Source organism: Naegleria gruberi (genome assembly GCF_000004985.1).
Source record: "Naegleria gruberi genomic scaffold NAEGRscaffold_9, whole genome shotgun sequence".
NCBI lineage: Eukaryota > Heterolobosea > Eutetramitea > Acrasida > Naegleriidae > Naegleria > Naegleria gruberi.
Genome location: NW_003163318.1, coordinates 41,153 through 65,698, shown reverse-complemented (window position 1 = coordinate 65,698; position 24,546 = coordinate 41,153). Strand labels below are relative to the sequence as shown.

General features: G+C 34.9%; 4 protein-coding genes across 4 annotated transcripts; 1 reads left to right on the top strand and 3 right to left on the bottom strand.

The window, feature by feature from the left end:
- Positions 1-39: 39 nt before the first annotated feature.
- Positions 40-13,814, top strand: NAEGRDRAFT_57196 (DNA dependent protein kinase catalytic subunit; the record flags this gene model as incomplete). Its single annotated transcript, XM_002680504.1, has 4 exons — positions 40-2,255; positions 2,537-5,022; positions 5,090-8,877; positions 8,997-13,814. The coding sequence occupies 4 exons, from the start codon at positions 40-42 to the stop codon at positions 13,776-13,778; spliced, it is 13,272 nt and encodes a 4,423-aa protein (XP_002680550.1). The 3' UTR covers positions 13,779-13,814.
- Positions 13,815-14,449: 635 nt separating this feature from the next.
- NAEGRDRAFT_77264 (aminoacylase) lies at positions 14,450-15,899 on the bottom strand. The gene has a single exon (XM_002680359.1). It carries the CDS (start codon positions 15,812-15,814, stop codon positions 14,462-14,464), a length of 1,353 nt encoding a protein of 450 aa, XP_002680405.1. The 5' UTR covers positions 15,815-15,899; the 3' UTR covers positions 14,450-14,461.
- A 547-nt stretch (positions 15,900-16,446) lies between these two features.
- On the bottom strand, positions 16,447-17,603 carry NAEGRDRAFT_64096 (uncharacterized protein; the record flags this gene model as incomplete). The annotated part of the gene is made up of 3 exons (XM_002680358.1): positions 16,447-17,313; positions 17,404-17,496; positions 17,568-17,603. The coding sequence occupies 3 exons, from the start codon at positions 17,601-17,603 to the stop codon at positions 16,447-16,449; spliced, it is 996 nt and encodes a 331-aa protein (XP_002680404.1).
- Positions 17,604-17,854: 251 nt separating this feature from the next.
- Positions 17,855-23,185, bottom strand: NAEGRDRAFT_64095 (uncharacterized protein; the record flags this gene model as incomplete). Its single annotated transcript, XM_002680357.1, has 1 exon — positions 17,855-23,185. The coding sequence occupies one exon, from the start codon at positions 23,183-23,185 to the stop codon at positions 17,855-17,857; it is 5,331 nt and encodes a 1,776-aa protein (XP_002680403.1).
- Between the last annotated feature and the right edge of the window lie 1,361 nt (positions 23,186-24,546).

The following is a 24,546-nucleotide window of genomic DNA, read 5'->3' as shown; positions in this document are numbered from 1 at the left end:
AAATTTTAAATCAAAAAAAAATTAATTTATTTTACCATCATGCAAGCCCTTGAGAGAAATCTCTCTGATCTTCACATTGTGTTGCAAGATGGAGAAAAGTCAATGGCTCTATTGAACCCAATATCGATCATATCAGATATGAATGATTTTGTTAGTAGATTATCACCCGATGACATTGGTCTGTGTTCGAGTGTTTTATTTCATGAGGAAAAGGGTATATTTGCCTATGTTCATCAATCAATAACACTCTATCCAAGCACACAAGGTAACAAGACAATGACATTGAGTAGGAAGGCCATCTTTGATTTTCTTTTAAATTATATCAAGATTGCTCGGGAGAGAATTTTAGAACAGGCTCTCATCATTAAACGGTGGTGTGTCAATGTTTTTAGACGTGAAAGTTCGAACCAAGTTAGATTATCAACAATAGCACCACTGATTAAATTATTAATTATTTTGATGGAAAATGGATCAAGTTTAATCAAATCATCTTCATCGTCATCTTTAACAACAGCTGCTAACCAACAACAACAGGAAGGTGATTTGATGGAGGATGATAATAACAATAATAATGAAACAACAATAACAAGATCACCAGCCGAATCCGAAACAAGTTTAAACATCAAGGAAGTATTTCAAGTTTATTTCAAAGAGTTTCAAAGAATGACAAATAGTGGAAATCAATCTGTAAAAGGAGCAATTTTGCATTTGTTAGGTGTATTGTGTGAGTACTTCCCAGGAGAAACTCACATGTATCAACAACAAATGTTATCACTCTTGATGAATACATTATTGAATCAATCAAAAAAGGCTAAACCAGAACCACAACTTATTGCATCAACATTTAGAGGGCTTTCTCATTTCTTGTCACAATTTGGTGGCTCTGTAGAGGAAGGATCATCATATATTAAACCACTTTATCAATTAATTTGTACAAGTTTGGAACTTGTCAATGAAACAAGATATGATGTACCTAAAGCAGCTCTAATTATGATTTCAAAACATGCTTATCAATTTAAGGAATATCTCACTGTTGATGCTGAAAAGATGTTTGACAGATTGTCAACTCTATGTTCTCACAGAAATGACAAGGTTAGAAAGAATTCATTTCCAGCACTTGAAAGCTTTTTAGCTCAAATTTCCTATGAACTTGTACGTGAAGGAGGGAGAAAATTAGAATCCAACTTGAGGACATTTAAAAATCTGATGCAAAAATTCAAATCTTTATTATCACTCAATTTTGCAGATATTACAATGACTCAAGGAAGTGGAACTTCCTCACCTCCAACTACCAATCCAACCTTTAACAAATACTACCTAAGCATTGCTATTAGAAGTTTTGGACAATTTGCATTACCAATGAAAAAATTCCTAACTCAAAGTGATACTAAGATGATTTTGAGACAACTAATGAAATTGAGTGATCAATTATTAACTAGAAGTCAAGAACAATTAGAAGAATCAGTTTCTCATATTCCTTCATTTTTGTCTGCTTTTGCAAATATTATTTTGGAATTGGATACTATTGATTCTTGGATTTTAGATTCATTAGAAAAGATTTCTGGTATTCTCTTTTTAGTTTACCCTAAGCAATATTTATTCCCAAAGTATAGGTATGCCAACTATAGTGCATTTGTAAAATTATTAATTGCTTTGTATTTGAAGGAAAGAGCACTGTCCAGCTTTTTGGATAGAATTATTTTCCAAAGTATGACCTTGACAATATCCTCTGTAAATAGTATGGTTTCCACTAATGATGTGAATTTGGATATGGATCAACCAGTTTCTCTCTATGAAGAATATTTGGACTTGTGGTATAATATTTTGAATCCAAAGACTATCAAATTGGGAGAATGGAACTATCCTTGGATTGATTTATCTTTTTCTGAGGAAGTAATTGAACATTTACATTCTCTTGTTTATGACAAGATTATAGAAGTAATTATGCAAATGATTTCTAAATTTGATCTAAGATGTACAAATGTTAATAATATTAGTAACCAAGCTGGTTCTACTCCAGTTGAGGTTTCTGCTGAAATGATTCAAGATGCTCTCATACCATCCAATGCTAAAGATATGGAACTTTTCTTAAATTTGATCGAATTCACCAAGCTATTCATGAAAAAGTGCAAACCAAAACACTTTATTAGATGGAACTATATATTTTCAAAACTTTTAATTGAAAAGTCTACTCAATATTCATATATTAGTGGTTTTTATAAACTACTCTCAGTTGCTATGAGGATTAGTGACAGGTATGAATACTTTGAGGATATTAACGAGAAGAGCATTTTCACAAAGGATAGAATAATCAAACAAGAATCACAATCCATGTTAGATGATACTCCAATAGAAGAGGAGCAAGTCGAGATGATGAAGTTTTAATAAGAAAGCTCTTCACAGTAGACTATAATACTAGAGTCACTTGTTTCCAATACTTACTCAAATTTGTAAAAGAAAATGTGATTCAGAGACTTCATGAATTTAAAGGAGATTTACTCACCAGTTGTATCAAATTTGTACTTTCAATGCCAAGGAATTTCATTGATTTGAGATACTTTGTACATCCACTTCAGCTCTCATTCGAACTAGGTCTTAGCTATTTGCCTCTTGCTGATATTGGCCTAAAAGCACTAGAGCATTGGATTAAAGTTTTGCCAAAGAAGGAAATTACAGAGAAATGTTTACCAAAGGTCTTACCAAAGTTGAATCCATATCTTATGGTTAAACATAACTCTTCTGTTGGTATTGGAGAGGAGAATTCTGGAGCTGATTCTGATGTAGTGGATGTGAAGAAATTATTAAAAGGACAAACAAAGAACTCTATAAGAAAGATTAATGATGACAAGTCTAAATCACAAAACAAGTCATCTTCTGATCAAACTCCACTTGGAAAAGTACAATTGGGAGTTATCAGATTACTGGGTAAAATTGGTGGTGATAATATTCTTATCTTGAACTCTGCCTCTGAGAAAGAAGCTGATGAAAATATCATTAGATGGGACACTGAGCAAAGGGTTAAGTTTTCAATGCCATTCCGTGATGTTAAATTAGAGCTGTACTTTGATTCCATTCTCCCAAGAATTACTGAATTGGCTGAAAAGTCTAGTGATCGTCAAACAAAGATTGCGGCTTGTGAGTTCTTGCACTCTCTTGTCCTGTACATGGTTGGTAAGAATGCTTACAGTCCACAAGCAAGACAAAGAGCACAAGAAATCCAATTAAAGCAGGCAGAAGAAGACGAAAAGAGGAAAAAACAAGATAATAATACCAATGATGAAGATGCCACTACCATTGTTGTTTCCACTGATCCAACACCATACTTTAAGATTTACGAAAAGATCTTCCCTGTTCTTTTAAGATTATCTGTGGATACTGAACAAGTGACTAAACAATTGTTCGAACCTTTAATATTCCAATTAGTCCATTGGCTTACCCAAAACATGCAATATGAAAATAAGGAAACAATGGCTCTCCTCGATGCTATTATTGACTCCATGTCAGAGACTACTGATGGTGCCTTGAGAGATCAATGCTCATTACTTTTGAATGAATTCCTCAAGTGGTCTGTTAAACATGATAAGGATGGCAAATTTATTAATGTCAAGTCTCTTTTCCAAAGATTGTACAGTAACATTCACCATCCTAATTTGTTTAAACGTTTGGGTGCCATTATGGCTTTCAATAGTATGTACAAGAGTTTCAGAGAAGTGGATTCACTTGTCCAGAGACACGTTTTAGATTGGTTACACAATGTTATTGTGAGTTTAAAGATTGTAGATAACGAGGCATCTTCATTAGACCAGAAAAGTTCAGAAAATTCTCTAGGTTTAGTAGAAAAGACTATTCAACTCATAGATCACATTGAAAGAATTATTGTTGCCAAATCACATTTATTAATCAAGGAAAACGATAGAAGAATACATGTTACACTTGCACATGCAGTTGATTGGATATTTATGCAATGTGGCAATGGAGAACGAATTTGTCGTGAGCAATGTATGAAGCTATTCCCAACATTATGTATGCTCCTTCCTGGTTTTGATTCAGATGATGGTCCAAGAAGATGGATCCATGCTAAATTCAAGGCTGATGAGTCCAGTGTACTTAAGGTTGTTGATGTTCCTTCCTCTTTAATTCCTTCTTATTCATCTTCTATTAAGGTCAAATCAGAGAAAGAGGAAAAGAAGAATGTGAAGAATACTTTGACAACTGCTACAGATATTTCATACTTTGAACAAGTTATGATTTGGTTACAAAAGCTAGAAGCATCATTTGACTGTTTGTATTGGCTCTTCAATCACAAATTCCTCTACCCTCACCAATTGTTCAACTTGGAAAAGGAACACGATGAAATTGAGAGCGAGAACAAGAGATCAAGTTCCTCTGGTGGTAGACTTGCCAATTATAAGAAGAGAAAAGTTGAGAGTACCTCTGATCCAATGTTGGATGAGGACGAAGATGTGAAAGGTAAAGATGACGGAGAAGAGGAATATGTCTCCTCTTATTCTTGTTCCATCATGAGTCATATCTATCACTTTATTGAGAAATTTGCTTTGAAGAAGCCAAGTGATTGTTTCCTGATTATTAATACATTGGATAGTGAAAAGTTTGTCAACAGAAAGACATCTACAACCTTCAGATTACTTAACTTTATTGGTCTTATCCTCGACAAGTATCCAAGTACATTGACTGGACAAAAGGTGAATGGAAATGAAAGCATTATGGAAACTGACAAGTTTATCAAGTTGCTCATAATGTGCATTTTAGCTCCAGGAAAACAAGGCTTCAATACAAACAATGAAGATGTACAAACAATACTTCCAAGATATACTAGAAAGATTTTCGAAGGTATTACAAATTATGCCAAACAATCCAAGTCTATTGGACAAACTGTTATGACCAGAACTAGGAAAATTTTGAATGAAATTCTTGGATTGTATGTCCAGAGGTATATTACTGGATTGGATTTCAAGAAGTCTTCCAGGATGAACATGGATGACTATACTTTCTTATTTAGAGGTATTAGGTTATTAAGTAGATTGGAATTTATTGATGACTCTTCATTCCTTCCAAATTATTCTTCTAGAAAAGTATTTGCTAATGTTATTTCAAATAAGTTATTCACTGAAAATTTCGATTCTCTTATGGGACCAGTCAATGTCATTATATCAAAGGAGTTGTTGCAATTATGCTTTGATTTTGGATTGGGCCGAAAGTATTTTGAACTATGTTACTACATCTGATCCTACCTCATCAGGTGAGAGTGTACTTTCAAAGAAGTTATCACAAATTGATAATTCTTATCAAGTAGCAGGTGATGAAGGAGACAGATCAAGAAATGCAATTCACAGAGTAAAACCAAGTACAAAAGGCGCCCTTTTCTACAAAACATTCCAGTCAGAAATTGATAACTATATTTCTGAACATATGGACCAATTTGCCAGGTTGATTATAGGCAGAATAGCAAGCATTTCTAATTCCAACAAACGTGACCAAGAAAACGAGTTTAACCATCACTTTTTATTTGACGTCTTGTTGAGTGTAAGCTTAAAGTTTATGAGGTTATCCCTATCTAAAAAGGAGAAAAAGACAATGTTTGTTATTCAAATATTGGATTGCTCACAACCAGTATTGGAAAAATGTGGAGGAAATATTGATGATGACTTTAAACTTAAAACTATGTCCCTAATTGAAAGATTGTTCAACATTGAGTCTTCATGCATCCTCCAACATGGTGTCTATCAAAATGCTATCATTGACTTCTTACTTGCTTGTTTGAGAATCAAGAGAGATGATGCTACATCAAGAAATGATAACGATGAAGCTACCTTTGGTCTCTTTGACTTAAAGTTGAGAGCTATTAGAATTTTACCTATTTTATTTAAACATTCAGCTGCTCAACCTGAAACACAAGGAAAATTACCTGAGGAACTTAATTCGATCCTTAGACAAGTCAAGTCTATTGTTATTAATGAGTTCCCACTCAATTATGAAGAAATAGAGCCAGAGACTAGTGAATATGATGATCACATTTCCTTGCTTGAAGACTTGCTCTATGCTGTTCAATCTTCTGATAGTGTTGACTTTTTAGAACAGGTATTACCTCTTTTCAGATGGAAGAACCATCCACTCCAAGAAAAGATGACCAATGCCTTAAAGGTGTTGTTTGGAAAATTCACTGATGAAAAGCGGTTAAAGTCTGCCAATATTTGTTTAGAAACATTCTATAAGGAAAGTTTGCCAATAGATATTAGAAGACAAATCATACAGTGGGTATGTCTCACTTGTTTGACTCATATGCCTGAAAGAGGTCTTGTACAATTCTTTGAAGACAATATTCAGAAATTAATGAAGTCTATTGCTAAACCAACTGCTCTCAGCGAAACTATATCTAATCCAAATATTGAAGAATTGGAAGCTGATTCTGTTCGTGCTCTATTTGTAACTAGAACATGTTGTTATAATTTATTGGAAGCAATGTATCGTTTATTGCCTGCTTCTGCTGTAAAGGAATATATTAACAACAAGTATTGTGAAAAGCAATCATCCGGTAGTGGTCAATTAACTGGCAAGGAACTCACAGAAAAGGTTATGAGATCAAGCTTTGCTGCTCGTTCCTGGAAACCATCTGACCAAGAGTACAAGGTTTTGGGTTATGAATTATTGTTGGACTTTAGAACAAGTGCCTTTAATGTATTGGCTGGTGGTGTAAAATGTACCCAAACACAAGAAAAGTTCTACACTGGTTTCCTTTTCAAAGAAAAAGAAGAAGATTTGTGGGAAAATATTATCGATACCAATCGTGAATATAAGTTTGAAATTGAAACGAACTTTGCCTTCCATAGAAAAGCTGTTGATGAACTTAGAATTGACTCTAATCAGCCAACTTCTGATAATGGTAAAAGAAAAGCTGGTGAATTGAGAATTGGCTATCTCTCTTCACAATATTTATCGGATAGTTCACTCTCCTCAAGCATGCCATTTGCAGGAAGCTTTTTCATTCCTGGTTCCAAATATTCTGAGGAAGTAACCAAATCATCTGAAGATGAATCTAAGGAAAGTGAAAAGACACCAAATGTTGATAACAGTTCTACTCTAGAAATGGATGAAGTGAACACTAATCCATGTATGGCTTCAATTTTGAGAACTGTTGACCATATGGTTTCCATATTCAAATATCCTGTTGGTTCTGATAAGGCAGCAGCAAACTCTGCAATGCCTTCCTGGATGGCTGAAATGCACAAAAAGTTAAATAATGACGAAACTCACAGAAATATCAAGCTCTTCCTCTGCAAGATTATCACAAATAGACCAACTATATTTGAACCATTTTCCAAGTATTTCTTCGAGCCAATTATTAAATTTATTATGAAGGAAGAGGATGACCAAAAGAAGAATGAAGATCTTTCCTCTAAGGGTATCACCTATTTCATTAGAGATTTAATAATTTTACTCTTAAAGTGGAAGGATGTTTCACCAAGTAAATCCACTCAAGGAAAGGAACTAGTTTCTAGACTACTTGCTTTCATGTTTAAGAATTGTGCTCATCAAAAGAAGGTAGTACTCAGATCCAACTTGGAACTTGTCAAACTTATTGTTGAAAAGTGGAAGGATAGTTTAACTATTAACAAGTCAATCATTCTTGGTTGGATTTGTCACGATGAAAACAAGTCTACAGCCAAGCTTGCCAGAACGACTGGTCTTCAACTTTTGGGTATCTTGTTGGCTAATGATATTCCTGTTTTTGATGCAACAACAGACTCAACCATTATCACAGAGGAAAAGTTCTATGAAAAGATTTTGGAAAATATATCATTCAAAAACAAGGATGTCTATGAGGCTGCTTCTGAAATTTGTGGTATGATTCTCAAGAGTCTTTCAAAACTTGCCAATACCAACGAAAGTGTTGTCACATTCGAAAGATTATTGCTTGCAACTTGTTCTTCATTCTTACAAAAAATGCAATATGACAGATTCTTGAATTGTCTCTACAAGATTGGTATCCATGATACTGCATTCATTGATCACTTCTTGCCTTCCAAGATATTGGACATTTTACCAAACTTGTATGGTGTTTATAAGAAGATTGCTCTCCAACTTATTACATGGAGAGCAGAATTTGTTCCAGATTTGTACACTTCTTTGAAACCATTCTTGAGACAAAACCTTCAACACAAGGACGAACCAACTCAATTGCTTACTCTTCAAATCATTTATCAATTGTTAAAGACCATTAACAAATCTGATATAATGCACTTTATGGAAATTATGACTCAATACATCAATACTAGTGATGTTCAAATGTTTAGTACCTTCTCCGAACCATGTCGTGAAAAGTACTATGATATTTTGATTTGGCTTTTCGATAACAAACCTACAGAGTTCAGAGGAGAAGAAGTCATTAGAACTGAGCTTATCAAGGCTATGAATGACATTTCAGAGGATATTAGAAAGAAGATGCTCCACTTTTGGGATCATGAATCTAGACTTTCCAATGAAAGTTTGAAACGTTTGGAACAAACATTCTCCTTGCTTTACTCTAATAATCTTGGAGACAAGTGGCTTCAATTCAGTTCTTACTTGTTGCTACAATTATTGCACCGTTCTCCAGACTTTTCTGATGCCAATGCCATTTTCTCTGAAAGTTTGTCTAATTGTGTTTTCAAGGAATACAAGATTGATACAAGTTGGCAACACAAGAGTTTACCTCTCACAGCCACCTCGATTGTTCTCAGCTCTCAAGGAGGCAGAAAAGGTTCAAGTTCATTGCAAAGCTATGCTTCACTTCCATATGAATCTTTAGCTCTTGAAGATCCTTACAATACTATGAGCTTATCTCAATCTGGTGGTCTAATCCACAACTTCCTGCCTTTGGTATGGTAAAAGCTACTCAGACTCCTCAATTCACACCAACAATGTACTCTGAGACATTGAAAGATATTTTGTCTGCACCAAGTTTGAGTCAAACTTCTTTATTATTCACTCCTTTCAAGACAGTTTCTAATAATAGTAATAGTACTAGTAGTGGAAATGAACAACAAGGTACCTCATCTACAAGTGGTGGAGAAGGTTCTTCATCTGACGATTTCCAAACACCATATCTCAGAAGAAGATTCTTGAAACTGAAAGAAACAACCATGACACAATATCAAGCAAGAAGAGCTGTACGTATCAAGAAGGAAAAAGAAGCTTGGGAAACACGTCAAAAGATTGCCAAGAAGAATAGAATTACCATGTACAGAAAGTACAGAACAGGAGAATTGCCTGACATTCAAATTTCTTTGAAGGAAATTATTACACCTCTGCAAGCATTGTGTATTTATGATGTATCATTGGCTAGACACTTGTTTGTGTCAGTATTTACTTCACTCTATCCTAACATGGAAAAACTCTCAGAAAAACAATCAGAACCACTCAAGCATAGCATTCACACAAACTTGCAACAAATGTTGAAGAAATCACCAGATAGTTCCCTTCTGGTTTCTGCATTGCTTTCTGTTATTTTGGATACTGAAGATCTTCAACAACCTAAGAACAATATTCTCACTCCTAAACTTATTCGCTCGGTCAGTATGCAGAGCCACAATGTTGAATTGGGTATTTTATTGTTGGAACATCTCATTGAAAATAATCTTATTGAGACTACAGCCATGGAAGATGAGAACATTGCTGGACAAGATGATATGAGACCTTACATAGATGCTTGGATAGAACTTGGTAAATTGTACAAGGCCATTGATGAACAAGATGTTATTCGTTCCATTTTCGAATACCATGTAGCCCAACAAGAAAATACCAAAAAGGCACTTTCAGATGAACTCGATGGCAGATATAATAGTGCTTTGAAGATATACAGTCAAGGTGTAGATCAATGGGATTCTGGTTGGCAAACTCACGACACACCTCCAATTGAAGAGGAAGTTGAATTTTGGAGAACACAAAAATTGGAATGTCTCAAGAAGATGAATTCTTGGGACTTGGTCTTGCAAGAAGTTCTTTCCGAAGTGCAAAAGAGAACCAAGTCTGAATCTGAACAACTTCTCAATCAAAAGATTTGGGAGGCATCAGAATTGAACGAAAATTTACTTTCCTTGTATTTGGATAGTAATCTCAAACAAAAGGACAAATGGTCATCTCTCAAGACATTTATTGAAGAATCCATGTCATCAAATGTAAAGAGAGAAATTTTAGAAACCAAGTATAGCAACAAATTGGCAAACTTGTCCTTATTCACACATCAATATGAAAAGGCCAAGTCCTATGTTGTAGATAGTTATGCCGAATTCTTAATGTCTTGGAGTACTTTATCACCACTTGCCAAGACTGGAAGACATCTTCATCTCCAAAGACTTCAACCTCTTGTAGAAATGGAAGAATTTATTCAATTATGGCAAAACCAATCAGATGCTAAATCAAAGAATCTTATTAGAATGTTGAAGGATTGGAGATCAAGATATCCAAGTTCCTACATTGATGATATGAATACTTGGGACAATGTAATTTCCAACAGAAACTTTATGTATGATTTGATTTCACAAAACTTGGAGAACTTTACTGAAAAGGATACCTCTTCGAGTGTATTATTACCTTCTTCTAGGCCAAAGCTTCGTCCACTCACTAGTAGTTTGATTGGAGAGTCACCAAGTCTTACTCTCAGTCTTTCAGAACAAGAGGATTATCAAGCACTTGCTGGTGGTCTTTCAAATATTGCTAGTGGCACATTAGATTTGGATACCTTGTCAAAGACAGTTACAAGAGAGAAGGCCGTCATGTTCTTGACAGTCACCAAAGCAGCTAGAAAGCAAAAGAACAATACTGTTGCTCAAAGCTATCTCAAAGTTGCTCAAGCTGCAAGCAAAAAGCTCTTGGAAGTAACTAATAGTGCCGATTCATCTGATGCTCTTTCATTCGACTTTGAATTTTTCAAATCCCTTGTTAAATTGTTAAAGATCAAGGCTCTCACATCTGGCAGAGGTTCAAGCAGTGAGACCAAAGATGTTTTCGACAAGCTCATCAAGTTTATCAAACAAAACGCCACTAAGTATGGAAAGGAAGTCAATGATGCCAGTCAAACAGTACCAACAAGTTATGTACTCACTTACAAGCTTTTGGATGCTGATGCCAATTCTTCATTTGCTAATACTTTGAGAGAAAATACCAAACTTGGAGGCAATCCTGAAGATTACTTGCAAACAGCCCTCAATAGATACAAGGAATCTGTAGAAATAGTTAATAAGAATACTAATGACGATAGCAATGTCGTTATCAAAATTGAAGACGGAAACAATACTATTTCTCCATATCAATCTGCCAAGATTTATCTCAAGTTTGCCATCTTTTGTGATGAAATTTTGAAAGAACGTCTTGGTCAAAAATATACTGATGATGAAGATTTAGTTATTACCAGAGAAGGGTCTTCAAAATTACCATCCAATGATATTCTTGCTGAGCATATTGTTGAAAATATGTTGAACAGTATGAAGTATTACAATAAGGAAGCTAGAGATAGATTCCCTAGATTGTTGGAATTGATTGAAAAATTCCCATCCACCAGAAAGATCTTTGCCAAATTTGCTCCAACATCAACCTCTTTACAAATTCCAAGTTGGATGTTTATTACATGGATCTCACAAATGTTGGCCCATTTGACTGGACCAGAAGGTGAATGTTTAATTCCAATCCTCTTGTCTCTTGCCGAGAATTATCCACAATCTCTCTACTATCCACTCAATATCAGCTCTGAAGATATTATTGGTTCCTTTGAAAGAGGTAATACAGGTATAACACGTAAAGTTCTTGAAGGTATCAAATTAATGAAACAAAAGGTTAGAAATCCTCTCATTGAAACATTTATCTTCTCACTGAAGAAACTTAACCATCCTGAACTTAGATTCAAAGCTTACATGGATGATATTAAAGAAATTATGAAATCAAAGAATTACAAATCGGAAAAGGAAAGAAAGAGGGATATCAAATCCAAGTGGGAAGAGGCATTCGATGACTTGTTCGATCCAAATGCACCAAATGTTGGTGTCTACAATACCAGATTTGCCAAGAACTGGGTTCCACAAATTAAGAAAGATTTTGGTGGTAGAGATGGTGCCAAAGTGATGGAAATGACAGACAAGACATTCGAGCAACTTTATGCTGTCAAATTTAAAAAGATGAAGGAAACCAAGGGTGCTATGATACCTGGTAAGACCAAGTTGGAATACTTCTCCAAGTGGATGTTTGACTTCCATCAATCTTCCACAAGAGGTAGTAATGAAACCATCTCATCCTCTAGTGATGTTGTTGAGAATGGAGGAAACTTTTATATTGAAGTTCCTGGTCAGTATATTAATAACGTTGGCAAGGCAGCAGCTGCACTCATGTTGGGCAGTGTTGGAATGTCAAGTAAGCAAAACAATATGCAAGCTCCAAGTATTGATGAGCATGTGAGAATTATCAGCTTTGATCCAAACTTGTTAACCATGTCTTCTATGAGAAAGCCAAAGAGGTTGAAGATTCACGGTTCAGATGAGAAGGACTATGCTTTCCTTGTTAAGGGTGGTGAAGATTTACGTCAAGATCAAAGAATTCAACAATTGTTCCATGTCATGAACAATATTCTCGACAAAGATACCAACTGTAAACAAAGAGATTTGAACATTAGAATGTACAAGGTTGTTCCAATGAGTTCTGAAGTTGGTATTATTGAATGGGTTGACAATACCATGCCACTCAAAGCAATTATTGAAGAACAATTGAATAAGCAAACTGGAACTCATGACCAAGAAGTATTGAAACATCCATCTGCATCTATCCATCTTAAAATGTTGGAGAAGGTATCAGGATCTAAAGGTGCTGAATACACTCTCTATCAAAAGTATTTGGTCACTTACTCAAATGCAGACCAAGACATGTTGGAACAAACAATGGATGAACAGTACAAACTTATTGATCCAGACTTGTTGAGAAATGGCTTGAGATCATTGGCAATGTCCAACGAAGCATACTTTACCATTAGAAATAGATTTGCTAAATCCCTTGCTACCTTCTCGATTAGTTCCTATGTTTTGGGTATTGGAGATCGTCACTTGGAAAACTTCCTTGTTGATTTCTCAGAAGGATCCTTGATTGGTATCGATTTTGGTCATGCTTTTGGTAGTGCTACTGAAATTTTACCTGTTCCTGAATTAATGCCTTTCAGATTGACTCGTCAAATGTTGGCTATCTTTTCACCAATTTCTACTACTTTGGACGACTTTGCCAACGAAAATGTTGGTACTGGTTTACTATTTGAAAGTATGGTACATTGCATGAGAGCTTTACATAATAATCGACATATTTTATTGAATACTATGGATGTATTTATCAAGGAACCATTAGTAGATTGGTTGAAGAATGCCAAGAAGAATCCACAATTCTATCAAATGTCTGCTGAGAATTTACCAAATTCTGCCTCTAGCTCATCATCTTCTGAGGCTTCTCAAGATGGTGATCAGTCCTTAATGAAGTGGTATCCTCAAAGAAAAGTCGAACTTGCCAAGATGAAACTTGAATTGGCTAATCCTAAAGTTATTTTCAAGAGTGATGCTCAAGCCAATTTACACTTGAAAAAGGGATTGAAATATGTGGACAGAGCCATTGAAGGTGATCCAAAAACCAACAAGAGAGCCAAGGTTGGAGAAACTTGTTCATCCATCAAGGAACAAGTTGAATGCTTAATCGACATGGCAACCGATGTTAAGATTTTAGGTAGAACTTATATTGGTTGGGGAGCTCAATTTTAAATTAATTCTTGTTTATTTTTAATAAAGCTTCTTCATTCAAAACATTGTTAATTATACGAGAACTAATAGTTCATTATCAAAGCCACGAATTTTATGTTTTTCAGGAGGGTTTTCAATTTTGAAACGATAAACAGTCAGAAGGGAGAAATGGGTCCACTTTCGAAGAGGGAAAGTATGAAAAAGATCATCTTGGACCATTGAGCGAATCACCATCGTTATGCGAAACTAATGGAATTTGTTTTGATTGTATTAGTGGAAAGTCCTTGCTACCAATAAGACAGTTCCCAATTTTGATTTTTTACACTTGTGAAATTGGTACCTAAAGGAGTTTCGTATTTGAATTTGAAACAAGCACTTTCCACCGATTCAAATTGGAATTCCACTTTTGATGCCAGATATTACAATTTCACCATTGAATGAATAATATGACAATTTCTATTCTAAACCTTATCAATCCATCTACTCACCAGAACCTTTTTTCGGACTCAGGTTGGCTAACTCCTGTACTGAGAGATCGATATGGAAGAATAATTAAGAACACGGATGGTCAATTAGACCAATCAGAAACAAGAATTCTCACACAAACAACACAGAGCAGTATTCCTTTCATGGATTATGAATTATTGGCTGAAAGTTTGTCAAGTAATACCAAGATTCACAAGACCAACAACTAATAGAGAGGTTTATTCCAATAACATTTCTTTCAAAATATCAACATAGTGAATGATAGATTGAATGTAAATGTCCTCATCAAGATATTCATCATTATTATGGAATAAACTTTGGGTGAAAGGCATGAAACTATATCCAAGTGCGTTCACACCCTTACTTCTTTGAAATCGGGCATCTGTTCCTGCTGGTACAATCATTAAATTAGTGGTCATTTTGGAATTGACAACTTTGAGGAATCTTTTAACCATTTCATCTTCCAAATCAGTCAATCCATTTTCCATTGATCTTTTCAAGTATTTGAGAGTGCCATTCACACTTTCAGCCCATTGATGAAGCATAGCATCAACTTCATGTAAATCCAAGTGAGTTGCAACACGCATATCAAAAACAGCTGTGGCAGTTCTTGGAATTACGTTTGGGCTTGAAAATTCACCAGTCTCCTTATTGGTATGTCCAGCTTTCAAACCAGTCAAATTGATAGAAATGACGTGGCTAGCAGATGACTTTTTCTTCTCATTTTCTGTTTGTAATCTCATTTGAACTTGTTGTTGTTCTCTGAATGGGAATACCTTATCTCTCAGTAATCTGTAAATCTTTTCAGTGGCTGTATCTTGAATAAATTGAGAGCCATGTCCAACATTTCCAGTGGCTGTAATTTCAAAGAACCATGTGGCCTTTTCACCATAGAAAATTGGAATGACATCAGAGTTCAATCCACTGGATAATCCCTCATCTAATCCAAATCTTACATTCAAAGATTTCCACAATTCTGCTTGACTTTCACCAATCAAACAACCCCATCCATCTTGTCCACCAATTTCTTCATCAGCAACAAATATAACATGTAAAGTTCTCTCTGGTTTATATTCCGAATTGACCAACAACTTTAAAACTTCCATGTAAGCTGCTCCAACATTTTTCATATCTTGTGCACCTCTGGCATAAACTCTTCTCTTGGTCTTTCCATCACTTTCTGTTATGGTTTCTAATTTGGCTTCGAATGGAGGATAAGTCCACTGTGATTCATCAACAGGAACAACATCCATATGTGAATTGATTAGAATTGATCCCAACTCTGGCTTTTTACCTTTCCATGTCAAGATTAGATTTGGTTTTGTTGATTCGCAACGAAAAACAGTAATTGCTGCATTGTAACTTTCCATTTTCTTAACTCCTGATGATAATTCTTCCCATTCGGCAGAGTTGAGTGATGGAAATATTTCTCTACTCCAAGAAACTAAATGATCAATAGCAAGCTCGTATTGTGGAAAAGGTTGTTGAGTAGGTAATTGTAAGTAACGTTGAAAACGTGAGAGAATTTCATTACGAAGTGGGAGAGTTGCTGATGAATCGACATTTAACATGGCTTCCAACTCGTGTTGATGATCAATGGCAAGTGCTGAAGAAATATTGCACAGCAAGAGGACTGCACAGATCACAAGAATGATTTTGCGCATTTTTTCTATTGTGGAAACCTATTAAACAGATTTGCAATTCTACTTGCCAATTGTGGAATTGTAATCGTGTGAAAAGTTTTTGATTTTTGAAGTCAGATTCTGAAATTGTCAAGTATTTATTGAGAAATGCAATAATTTATAAGTTTCTTCACTGGATGCTGGTAAGACATGACACATAATCTTTTCCAACCCAAAACCAAAAATGCCAAACTTCATACCAGCCGTAGTCTCTCACTTCCAATTTCAGAAATTCATGGCCGTTGCCAAGTTGTAAACATTGAATCAAAAATATATTTGAATCAATTCATGTTAATAATGAATTATTATAAATTTTAATAATTGAACTTTATTGTTAATATTTGTCTTGTTCTTGACTTGGTAAAATTTCTTGTACATGCTTGATTGTTTTTGTGTTGTTCTTCTCTGTTGCTCTTTTTGCCTGTTGTTCCTTCGTTTGTTAAAAATCCTTCAAAACCAGGCGCACATTATTCCTCCGTTTCTCACCGTTGTTCTTTCTCTCCAAGGGGTTGTAAATAGTTTTACAGATCGATGGTTGTCTCTTCCAGATTGACCACTTTCTTATTCTTTGAAAATATCAAGAGTAAATATCTCAATGGCTTGATATCATTCCCAATTTTGGAATGTATATCAGTAATAGAGGTTTTCAAAGTATTCAAATCAACCTCCTTTGAAACTTGATATTTAATTGAAATCTTTCTTGTTGGAACTTGATTTTCCACAAGTTTAAATTCATTTCCAACATTAAACTTTCCTTGTAATTTTGAAATTAAATGTTCTGTCAATAAAGTTGATTCCAACACAAAGTGAATGGTTAGCATTCTAGTTGTGTAATCCAAATCACCAAATTTATGTGTGAAATGATCAGGATATCTAAACGAAATCACTTGTAAACTTTCACTTTCGAATACAAGTGGAGACAAGAGCAATTCCTCTTCTTCCACTCTACTCTTCTTATCCGAAAGTGAAAGTCCATTCAATTTCTCATCCAAATCTTCAGAAAGTTTAATTCCTTCATTGATGATATCCCAAATATTCTCTTCATCATTATTTTGTTTTCCTTCTTCTTCTGCATGTTGAACAGTATTACTAGAAACAACACTACTATTATTATGATTGCTGTTATTGTTGTTAGTAATCATAGAAGTACTATTACTAATATTATTGTTATTATTATTGTTTACATGTTGTGCTGATGATAAAGAAGAAGAATTAGAGACTACGGAAATGTTTGTAGAATTAGAATTGGATGGAGGAAGGCTAGGATTTGATAATGTTGTATTATCATCATCAATAAGTATTGCTGATGAAGATGTATTCTTGGAGAGTAATTCGGCAAGATCATCCAATTTTTGCTTTCTGGCAAATTGAAGTGGTGTTTCTCCTTTCTATGTTGTTGTTTAATATTATTATAATATTAAAATTTAAATAATATTAATATTTGATGATGAGAAAGAGGATGATATAATAATACATACATCACTTGGAATGTTTGGATTGGCACCCAATTTGAGTAGAATTTCTACACTTGACTTTTGTTTGGAAAAGACAGAGGCAAAGAGGGCTGTCCACTTTGTTGGACCATTGGCATAATTAATTTTAGCTCCACAATCGATTAGTAATTTGATGAGTGAGGTATGACCCTTGTATGAACAACAATATAACGGAGAATAGCCATACTATTGTGTTTTGTGATGATGTTTTGGAATTATTTAAATAATAAATATTATTGTGTTTGCTGATGAGAATGATGAAAAACACAAACCTCTTCCACACAATTAGGATTAACACCCTTCTGAAGTAATTCTCTTACTTTCTGTTCATTACCTTCCGAACAAGAATCGACGAGTTGTTTCTCTAGTTCATATTGAGACATTTTTATTTGTGTTTTTAATTTTCACACATTAAGGAGACGTCTGTTCTTAAAGTTTATTCCATCAAGATATCATCTACACTACTTGTGTGGCTTGTATGACTTGGTGGATTCCTATTGCGGCCAAGAACAACTACATTATTGGATGATCTTCTCAAATCGTCATCATCATCTGATTCTTCCAAATGATCTCCACTTCCATTATTACTTGTTTGGTTATTGTAGGCCATGCTATTATTGTTAAGATTGTTTGTACTGTTATTGCCTTGGGAAGGTTGTGGTGGTAATGAAACAGCAGCAGAAGCAGTAACAACAACATTATTAACATTAGAGAAACCATTTGCATCCAATGGATTCTTGTGATACATATTGTTGAGCATGTAGGTTTGAGTGCTTCCTTTACCCTTAACTTCAATTCTACGTTCCTCAAATTCATAACCCATATCATATACTCTTTCATAGGTAGATCTGGAAACTTGAATTCTTCCTGGCAAGGATGTGGATTCCATTCTACTTGCAACATTGATAGTATCACCCCACATATCATAGGCAAACTTCTTTGTACCAATAACACCACCGACAACACTACCAGTATTAATTCCTATGCGTATATTAAGGAGACTTGGATTTGAATTTTCCTTATTGGCCAAATTTTCAAGGTTGTAGTCATGAACTACAGCGAATGTGGCCATGGCAAAACGAAGAACTCTTTCAGGGTGATCCGAAGTTGCAGAACCGTGAATACCACCTACACAAAAATAGGCATCACCAATTGTCTTAATCTTTTCCAAATGGAAAGTGTCTGTAAGTGAGTCGAATCCATTGACAATAGTATTTAACATTTTAACTAGATCAGTTGGACTCATATTGGATGAAATACTTGTAAAACCAACCATATCACTGAAGAAACAAGTGACATCATTGAACTTTTCGGCAATAAAAGTTTCACCACTCTTAAGACGAACACCTACAGCTTCTGGTAAAATGTTCAACAAGAGTGAATCTGATTTCTTCTTTTCTTCTTCCAACAGCATATTTTGCTTCTTTTCAGGAGTAATATCCTTAATAAAGGAGACAATTACAGTGTCAGAACCAATCTTACTTGAAAAGATATTAATCTTGGCTGGGAATTTTGTTTGATTCTTACGAACACATTCAACCTCAATAGACTCACCATCATTACCACTCTTTGCTAACATACCAGATATGATCTTTCTCATCTTGGTGTGGCTTGATTCATCAAAGAGTGTGTATATAGGTAAACCCATAATATCACTCTTCTTGAAACCAAATGATCTTTCAGCAGAAGGATTGAAAATGGTAACTTCACATTGAGAATTACACAATACAGCTCCATCTACAGCAGCTTCAAGAATACTTTTAACATGTGAGTCTTCATTGTTGGAGGTGTCACCTGATGATTTCTTACTCTTGAATAGTTCAGATAATCTACCTGGCAATGACTTGAAGAGAACAAAGTTCTTGAGTTGTTCATTCTCTTCCAATACTTCAGGTGTAAAGTAGCTCAACATCATTCTTAATTGTTGATATTCTCTCCAGAAAGATGTCATAGATCTTGAAGTGAACCAAATAGCGGTTACCAATGAAGCATATCCCAATATTCCAAAAACAATTGTGATAGTGATTGAAGGAACAGAATTGTACTTGGAATAAATTTGAATCAAACTTTCGAGCTTTTGGGCAAGTAAATCTACATCAGAATAGATGGATTCCATACGTGTGAATAAATCTGATTGGTTAAAGGTAGAACTGGCATAGAAGACATCCTCATTAAAGAGGGCTGAAGAACTTGTCAAATATGAAACCAAATCATCCAAACCAACACACGTTGTACTATTGGATGTTGTGTTTGATGTACTCTTGCAGGTTCCTTGAATAAGTTGATCAATATCTGGATATTTTCCAAATAACTTATCGTTATCATTATCTGATGTACCAAAAAGTAAAGAGTACCACGAGCTCTGCATCAAGCTTGCTAGGTTCTTATTGTCTTTGTGGAATTGTGCTAATTCATCATCTGTAGTTAAATGCCTATCATTCATAGGAGTCGAAGGGAATTTAGATTTGAAAATGAAAAGTTCTCCCAATCTGAGACCAACTCTGTGGGCAGTCATCATAATATTTACACTGAATTGAATATTTTGAATGGCCATGGAGGAATTGTTTGAATTAATGATCGTTTCAATAAAGAACAAGGTGACGCAAATGGCTGTAATACAAATCATAAAAATAACCATTATAGAAATAGAGTTATTTGGTTTAACAAACATGGAAAAGAATCCATCTGAACCTATTTGTAGATCTTCCTCAACTTTACCTTCCAACTTGTGATAGATTTTACCAACCTTATCTTTTGAAATTGAACTTCCTATCAACTTGATAGAATCATTCAGTGAGGTAAGGTGGTATCTAGTGAATGCAATCACTGAGAAGGCACTAAGAATATATAAAGCTGTTGTGGAAATGTAATAGATTAAAAAGATAGTTCTGTATGTTGAGGATTTTTCTCCATTTCTGTCCAGATATTCAGAGCAAAAGCTTTCATAAGATGAGGAAAAACTTATTCTGTTTTGATAAAGGAACATAAAATTGTAATCAGATACTGTTTGCTTATATCTTTCCTCTGAGTAGTTATCATAGGCACTACACATTTTTACCAATGCTTTTGTAATTTCTGCAATAGTCGAATTTCTGGATGTAGAGTAACCAGTGTATTCTGAAGTATTTGTTGAGGAATAAATCAACACAGGTTGTTTGAGTAATCTGGTGCCTCTAGTATAGTCAGATCGGACTGATTCAGAGAAAGTATTCATACCAATAGAATACAGATTTGAGAGCTTGTTACATTGCTTATCTACTCTGGCTGTGTTTTCTGTATTCCATGACATTGAGTATTCCTTAATATTATCGTGCAATTGCTTTTTTCTAATGTACATAAGAACTGAGAGAGGAACAGAAGCAGGAATACACACATCATTTGAAAGAGCAATATCAGATGTTACACCAGTAGAGAACACCAATCCAAGGATAAGACCAATTGTTAGTATGATCAATGAAACTGAAGCAAAAACAACAAAGGTAATAAATTGAGGCTTATTATACATGGAAGATGAAAGTGCAGTTCTAAAGAGAAATTCCTTCTTTTGTTGTGCTGTGGCTGCGTTTTCCTCTACACCTTCAAACTTTTCATTTTCAAAGTCCATGTCATCTAATCTAGAGTCAGAAGAGTGGCCTTGCTTGTTCATGTCGATCTTTTCAAAGTATCCCTTATCTTCATCTTCACTTTCAAAACCACCACCACCTCCCCTAATATTAGAGGCTACAGAGAATTGATTTGGAAGTGGCACTACACGATTGGATGTATACTTGTTCTTTAAGGTTTTTGATAATTGATGTCTTCTATTGACAGCTTCTTCCTCTTCAATAATGTTTGCTTCGTGGTACATTTCTTGAGCTTTTTCTGGATCAAACTTGTAGTCTTCAACAAATCTGGCATATGATCTAATCACTGACTTTTCATTGTTGTAATTGGATATGAGAATATCATAAGAGCTTTGACAAGAGTGCACCAATTCAGCAATCTTTCTGTTGATTGTTTCAATCTTGGTAATTTCTAAAGATTCATTGATCATTTCCTTCCAGAATGATTTGTGAAGAAGGAGAACCAATTCTTGCTTCTTTTCCAGTCTTCCAATAATATTCTTAATTTCCATAATGTTCTTACCAGACAAGTCTTCTCCACTGAGGAATTCAATTTCCTTTGTTCTTTGGGTAATAATGTACTTTTTCAATGGATTGGACTTGAGCTTGGCAACCTTTCTGACAATACCACCTGCCAGTATGACACTGGTGAAGTTTGGTAAAAAGTAAGCTACAACCAACGCTGAGGTAATCAGAATATCAACATTATTGGCACACTTTTGAGATGAAACACCCTTAATCAAAGCAAGAGCAATTTCAACATCAGAAAGTTGAAAATCTCCAAAAGCCTTTCTACCTGATCTCATTGAGAATTTCAAGAAGAGGTTGAAGGCTCTCAGTTTACCATCCTTTTCAAATTTTTGATAGAGACCAGATGCTTCTCTTTCGATGGAGGATCTGACTGTTTGGGCTTGACTAAAATCAACCGAAACCTTAATAGTTTGAATAACACCTCTTCTGATAGAACTGTATAGAATACCAATATAAATCTCTGCTGCAACAACAAAAACTACAAAGCATACAAGCATAAGGCCAATCGTGAGACCCATCATGCCCAAACCAAGAGTCCAATTTGAATCATCAGTAGAGACCAAGCTAGAGACCAGAAAACCAACAGCTCCTCCCAATCTGGCACCAACAAAGCCAAAGAAGAGAGTATTCTCCACTCTTTTAAAATAAGGTAACAACCACAAATGGTAGGGCACATGTAGAATACATAAGGCAAGGTAAATAACCGGCTTGACATAGTTATAGGTTGGAGGTATTGCACAAACTAGTATAATGTAAATGCATTGTGTTGCAATGAATGGAAACAAGTAGTAGACCTTGTCTGTTGCAAAGGCATTCTTGCCACTCGGATTATCCTCCGACATTGTTAAAACAGAGATCAACTGAATAACAAGTAGTAACATGAAGAATATAGAACCGACAGAAATGAGAGTTGAATTAACTGCACCACTGCAGGCAATGGTTGGGTGCCTCCTCAATACTTCAACAGGTCTATCATAACCATCTAAATTTACAGAGGTTCCATAATTGCAATCTATAAAGGCACCAAACACATAGGTATAAATTAAGGAAGTAAGTGTGAGAAATCCATGAATGATTCTTATGGCAAGCTTGATCTTTTTCCAGTGCTTGTTTGCTAGTAAGCTTGCCCTATAGCCAACAAAAAACAGAATAAAGTAGACACATATTAGAAGGACAAAACAGCAAAATATCACAATAATGACTTCATACGAAACCAAGTTTAGGGATAGAGAAACTGGATAATTTGCTGCCTTAAAGATCCAATGCGAATATTCTCCCCAATTATATTCTTCGTCTGCCAATCCGGGAAGAAACATCATTGTCCAAAGGAGATAAATGTACAATACTAGGTTATAGGTAAAGTTATACCAATTTGTTTGGTGAATTTTTGTCTTCTCGTAAATATTTAACATAAAGTTAGTGGCACTCTCCTCGAATGAATTCCACATAGAGGCGCCGTCGTTTAACAGTGAAGCTGCTGCTCCAGCTGTGAGTGAAGTTTGATTATCTGCTGAAAGTACTGAGGCTGATCCTCTTGGCATACCGGCCAACCCTATTGAGGCCGATATATTCGGTGTGTGATCATCAACCTCAACAGCATAGCTTCCATTACTTCCCAAGGAATGAGTGGTCATCTGAGATGATGATGTATTGATTGCTGCTATAATTTTTGGTTTATTATTGTTGTTGTTTTTATCGCTTATCGTGAAAAAATAACCATTAATAGATGGTAAGCGTTGATGTTGGCTGTTTTTTTTTGGTTTGAATTAAGGCTTATAACGTTGGAAGGTGGCGCTAAACCAGTAGAGAAAAAGTTCCCAGCAAGTGTTCCTAAAACGCAATGACAAAAAAGAAGAATTTCAGTATAGAGACAAGCTTCACAAAAGGTGGCTTTCCTTAATAGGGCGTTTTTAAGGCAAACCCTGCGTGTTAATCTGTTGCGAACCAACCATGCTTTCACCTCTCGCTTTAATAATTTCCAATTATAGCTGGCAAGACCCTTACAAAGGAGCTCTACATTATCAGATACTGTGAAAAAATTTGGAAAGTGGCTAGAACAAATTTGAGTCCTTGAACTTGAAATGGAATTTTTTGCAAGTCAACCAAAACAACAAAACAACATGACCACAATACAGATATTAATTAATATAAGGTTTGTGTTGATACTCCTTGAAAAATAACATCAATCAAGCAAATATTCAATGGTCTAAACGATCATTGCAAATGTAAATGATTTGAATGTGTCCATTGAGTGTAATAATATGACGAATATCTCTGTAGGTATTCACCGAAGATCATGAATTTAGTTGTTCATCGGGTTGAAATGCTCAAGACACTGCGGAAAAAAAAGTTTACTTTCCAACAGAATCATTCTCTTCATCATTCGAAAGATTTGGTCCAATAAAACTGGCAGCAATCATCACCATTTTTTTTTAATAATTTTAATTCCATTTTTTTTATTTAAAATTCAAATCATTTAAACATCATCCAGTTGGTGCTCATCATTAAGGTAAAACAGTTCTCCTAAAGTCATCAAAGCCCAACATGCATGTTTCAACCCGTTTTTAATCTCATGCAGCATGTAAAAATATTTTTAATTGATTTTTTATTCTTAGATCTCTCAAATGTTGGGATACGTCGACCATTTCCAAATTTGGCGCCAAAATCGGCATTATCATTTCAAAATTTTTTAAAAATTGCCTCCACATACAATGACCAGTCCTTTCACTCATCCATTCATTCAAGTAAGTTTAGTAGCAATATATTGAAAAATCCTAACTGATGATGAATAAATAGGTTATTATGCACTTGACTTCACCAGTAACTTCCAATTTATTCATCTTTTTCTCATTCAAAGTGAATCATTGGAGTAAGATCAAGGCTTCGTGGCGAGCACGCCAAATACTAAAGAGAAATGCAGCACAAAATCTCAAATCCCAATCATCAACATCAACACTTTCCAAATAAATATTCAATAAATTAATTTCTATTCAAT